Source organism: Microtus ochrogaster, linkage group LG4 (genome assembly GCF_000317375.1).
Source record: "Microtus ochrogaster isolate Prairie Vole_2 linkage group LG4, MicOch1.0, whole genome shotgun sequence".
Taxonomy (NCBI): domain Eukaryota; kingdom Metazoa; phylum Chordata; class Mammalia; order Rodentia; family Cricetidae; genus Microtus; species Microtus ochrogaster.
This window is the reverse complement of record NC_022030.1, coordinates 56,659,147-56,664,257: the sequence shown is the minus strand read 5'-3', so window position 1 is coordinate 56,664,257 and position 5,111 is coordinate 56,659,147. Positions and strand designations below refer to the sequence as shown.

The following is a 5,111-nucleotide window of genomic DNA, read 5'->3' as shown; positions in this document are numbered from 1 at the left end:
CCTCTTCCTCTTCCTCTTCCTCTTCCTCTTCCTCTTCCTCTTCCTCTTCTTCTTCTTCTTCTTCTTCTTCTTCTTCTTCTTCTTCTTCTTGAGACAGTCTCATAGCCGGACTGACCTCAAACTTGACATGTAGCTAAGGATGGCTTTGAACCCCTGATCCTCCTGTTTTTTCCCTTCCAAGTGCTAGACCACTACATCAGGCTTTGAGACTTTTCATCCATCTGTTTGTCTGTCTTATTTTTAAGCTTTTTGCTTTATTGAGACAAGGATTGGAGGAAGACAAGGTTGGGTTCCAGCTTAATCCTCCTGCCTCAGCCTCTCAAGTGCTATGATTATAGAAAGTACATCACCATGGACAGCTATTTGTCATTTTACATTTTTTCTTATTTGGGGGAGGACGCATATGTGGAAATCAGTCAGAGGGCAGCGTTTGGAAGTTGGTTCTCTCCTTCCACCAGAGACTGTGGGAGCCAGACTCCAGCTCAAGTTGTCAGCTTTGTGTAGTGAGTACTCTTACCCACTGAGACCATTGAGACACCTTGCTGGCCCTGGTTATCATTTTTATTTTAGATCCAAGTCTTTACACTTTTATTTTGTCTTTTATAAAGAATAAGACTGAAGCTGGATGGTGGTGGCACACACCTTTGATCCCAGCACTCCGGGAAGTAGAGGCTGGCGGATCTTTGTGAGTTCAAAGCTAGCCTGGTCTACAGAGTGAGTTCCAGTACAACCAGGGGTACACAGTGAAATCCTGTCTCAAAAAAAAAAAAAGAGAGAGAGAGAGATGTGGGAGAGAGAGAGAGAGAGAGAGAGAGAGAGAGAGAGAGAGAGAGAGAGAGAGAGAATAAGACTAGCCGGGCGGTGGTGGCACACGCCTTTAATCCCAGCACTTGGGAGGCAGAGGCAGGCGGATCTCTGTGAGTTTGAGATCAACCTGGTTTACAAGAGCTAGTTCCAGGACAGGCTCCAAAGCTACAGAGAAATCCTGTCTTGAAAAACAAAGAAACAAACAACAACAACAAAAAACAAACAAGACTGATTGTATTTATCAGTGTTTGGGAGGTTGAGGCAGGAGAATTGCTGCAAGTATAAAACTATCCTGGGCTACATAGGGAGTTCCAGGTTTTTCTGAACCATTTTGTCTCAGAAAAACAAAATGCAAACAAACAGAAGAAAGGGTGGGCACTGGCCTCTCAAGGGTGAGCGCTGGATTCACGCATGTGCTCTGGCCTTCAGTTTCCCATCCTCCCCATGGAGCGGAAGATGAGTATCCTGAAGCAGGATGACCAGATGGTTGTGACCAGAAGTGTCAAGGAGGGTGAGGTAAGAGTGAAACCACAGCAGGGACAAGCTTGTGTGAGCCCAGGTGCCTAGACCAAGCCCTTGAGACGAACTCCACACTCAATACCCTGCTCGAACACGTCCTGCCTCTTCTGGGCTCCGTCTCTGACTCCGCTCTGCCCCAACAGGAAACGAAGACTGGAGTCTCCGTCTTCCCCTGTCAATCACTTAAGGGCTTTGTCTCCAGCGCCGCCAATCTGGTGCTTCTGAGAATGATGGCCTGGCAGCGGTCAGTGCCCAGCGGTGCTCGCTTCCTGGCCTTGGACACGGAGGGCAAACTATGCTATTGCACCTATGTGAGTACTCTCTCTGGGAAGGGAATTGGCCTACATAGTGGTCCAGTACTTGGGAGGGGAAAGCAGGGGAATCAGAAGTTCAAAGTCATCCTCAGCTACATGTCAAGTTTGAGGTCAGTCCGGCTATGGGACTGTCAAAGGGGGGGGGGGCAAACTAAAAGGATCACAAAGACCACGGAGGTGGGAAAGACAGGTGTAAACGTGGAGAGAGCGGCTACTGAGGTGAGTGGGCATTGAGCCATGAGAGTAGAATGCCATAAGCCAGGGCAATGGCAATTAAGAACTACACTGAACAGAAGGAAGGTTGAGGATGGAGCAGGTGGAATTAGTGAGGAATGGGAAGGTGGGAAGCAACCTTCTTTGCATGAGCTTGAATACAGAAGAAAGAAATATAAAGTTATTCTGCTTTCTAAATATACATCCTCTAAGGCTGGAGAGATAGCTCAGTGATGAAGCGCGAGGACCTGAGTTTGACCCTCAAAACCATATATGTGGGTGCACACTTACAATCCCAGACCTGGAGAGGTGAAGACAGCCTGGCTAAATCAGGCAATCTCGGGTCCCAGTCGGGTCCCAGTGAGACTCTGTTTCCAAAAAACAAGGTGGAGGTAGAGAGAGAACTCAGTGGTTAAGAGCACTTACTGGTCTTGCAGAAGCCTCTGGATCAGTTCCCAGCACCCACCTAGGAGCTCACAACCTTCCGTAATCAATGTTAAAGGGGATCTAATGTCCTTTTCTGGCCTCTGAGCTCTGAGGGCACTAGGCACACACTCACTCAATAAGTACACATACGGGTGTGTGTGTGTGTGTGTGTGTAGGCAAAACATTCATATACATGAAAAAATAAAAATAAATATTTAAAAGTAAATAAAATAAGGTGGACAACTCCTGAAAAACAACACCTGAAGTTGTTCTCAGTCACACACAGACATGCATGCATGCCAAACACCTATACACATACGGATCCACAAACATATATATACCTGCAGGCATGCATGAACATGTACACACACACACACATGAGCACAAGCACATATATACCTTCAGGCATGCACGAACATGTATACACGCACACAGACACACAAGCACGCCTATACCTGCAGGGATGCACAAACATGTACACACACACACACACACACACACACAAAATACAGCATCTAAAGCCAGTCATGTACCTATAATCCCAGTACTTGGGAAGTGGAGACAGAAGGCCAAGGAGTTCAAACTCATTTTTAGCTATCCATTTATTACAAGGCTAGCCTGTGCACCATGAGATCCTGTCTCAACGACAAAAATCATACCTTATCTAGGGTTTGAAAGTGCTAGGCAAATGTTTCACCTCAGCCCAAAGATATACCTTTCTTTTTCAACAGGTTTTGTGTGTGTGTGCGTGTGTGCATGTGCATGCGTGTGCATGTGTGTGGTCCAAACTGGATTTATCTTCTCAATCCTCCCACATTAACCTCCCAAATGCTGGGATTTCAATTGCATGTGTGTACATATGGATGGCACACCTGACTTTCTGTGTGTGTATGTGTGTGTGTGCACTAGCACAAATGTACATGCAGGTTTGTGCAGGTGGTGGACAGCGGTCAATGCAGGTGTTTCTTTCTTCCTTCCTTCCTTTCTTTCCTTCTTTTGGTTTTTGAGATAGGGTCTCTCTGTGTAGCCCTGACTGATCTGGAACTAGCTCTGTAGATGAGGCTGACCTTGAACGCAGAGATCTGCTTGCTTCTGCCTTCCAAGAGCTGGGATTAAAGATGCCTGCCCAGCTCAGGATTTTTTTCTGAAGCACTGTCTGCCTGGTGAGACAGGCCCTCTCATTGGACAGCCCCTTCCTCTCTACCCTGATGCTTGTCCCTGTAACAAAATAAGCCAGCCAGCAGCACTCCTCCATTGAATGGCTTGGGCAGGAGGTGGCAGTGGGTGGCCAGAACTGGCTGTAAAGAATCCCCAACTTGGGGGCTGGAGAGGTGGCTCAGTGGTTAAGAGCATTGCCTGCTCTTCCAAAGGTCCTGAGTTCAATTCCCGGCAACCACATGGTGGCTCACAACCATTGGAATGAGGTCTGGTGTCCTCTTCTGGCTGCAGACATACACACAGACAGAATATTGTATACATAATAAATAAATAAATAAATATTAAAAAAAAAGAATCCCCAACTTATCTAGAGAATGCAACTCAAACTTTGTGGCAAACGTGAGGAACTGAAATGCTAAGTGTGACTTCTCACCGGTGAGCAGGAACGAGGAGAAGGACAGGGTCACCATGGTGAGCAACCACCTCACCATAGCCCCCACTTTGGTTGCTGCAGCAATCCCTGGGCTTCCAGACAATCCAACTGGGCCACCAGCAGGCTGAGATGTTCATCGTGGAACAAACCATCCACTCTGAAGAGGACATCCCCTTCTCCTGTCAATTCTACTTGCTCTCTGATGGGTGAGCCACTGGTGGGGAGGACCGAAGTGACAGGGTCACATAAAGTATGAGTGCTCTGACCATGAAGAAAGGACATTCAAGGCTGGGCGGTGGTGGTGCACACTTTTAATCCCAGCACTCGGGAAGTAGAGGACGGCAGATCTCTGTGAGTTCGAGACCAGCCTGGTCTATAGAGCTAGTTCCAGGACAAGCTCCAAAGCTACAGAGAAACCCTATTTTGAAAAACAAGCAAACAAACAAAGAAAAAAGAAAAGACACTCATGGGATGGAGTGGGGCACAGGGGTCACTATTATTCCTGTGATACTGCCAGGAAAATGTGTCATTGAGGTCTGGGTGTGTGTGTGCACATGTGTGCGCACAAGATGAGATGCTTTGTTCATCTCATTTGCTTAAAAAAAAAAAAGTGAGCCCAGGTGAGCCTCAAATCTCAATCTTCCCGTTTAGTACCCTAGGTCCTGGGGCTATAAATGTGTGTTATCTTTTAAGGCAAGGCCTGATGCTTGTTGTTGTCTGGGACAGGACCCAAGAACCACAAAGATAAGGAGAGGAAGCAGATTAAACAGTGGCCTCAAGGCAGCTCTCATGGGGACACCGGTAGTGTCTTACCTCAGCTGCCGTGACAAAACACCACAAGATGAGCTGGGAACAGGTGTTCATGCCTGTCATCCTAGCCCTTGAGAAGCTGAGACAGGAGGATGGTCCTAAGTTTGAGGACTGTCTACAATAGTAAGAACTCCAAAACAGGCAGGCCCTTTAAGGGTGGCTCAGCTGGGAAGGCAGCGAGGGAGCTTCCCACCAAGTCTGATGACCTGAGTTCAATTCCTGGAAATCACAAGGCAGGAGAGAACCACAAGTTGTCACCTGGCCCGGGCGGTGGTGGCACACGCCTTTAACTCAGCACTTGGAAAGCGTAGGCAGAACTCTGGGAGGTCGAGGTCAGTCTGGTCTACAAGAGATAGTTCCAAACCGGACGGTGGTGGCGCACGCTTTTAATCCCAGCACTCGGGAGGCAGAGGCAGGCAGATCTCTGTGAG

General features: G+C 47.7%; 1 protein-coding gene across 1 annotated transcript in view; it reads left to right on the top strand.

The window, feature by feature from the left end:
• Positions 1-5,111, top strand: part of Catip (ciliogenesis associated TTC17 interacting protein) — an 8,974-nt gene that overhangs the window by 1,994 nt on the left and 1,869 nt on the right. The window contains exons 5-7 of the mRNA XM_005361666.2: positions 1,237-1,323; positions 1,470-1,637; positions 3,952-4,076. Coding sequence (XP_005361723.1) covers positions 1,237-1,323; positions 1,470-1,637; positions 3,952-4,076 — 380 coding nt within the window. The remainder of the gene's footprint in view (positions 1-1,236; positions 1,324-1,469; positions 1,638-3,951; positions 4,077-5,111) is intronic.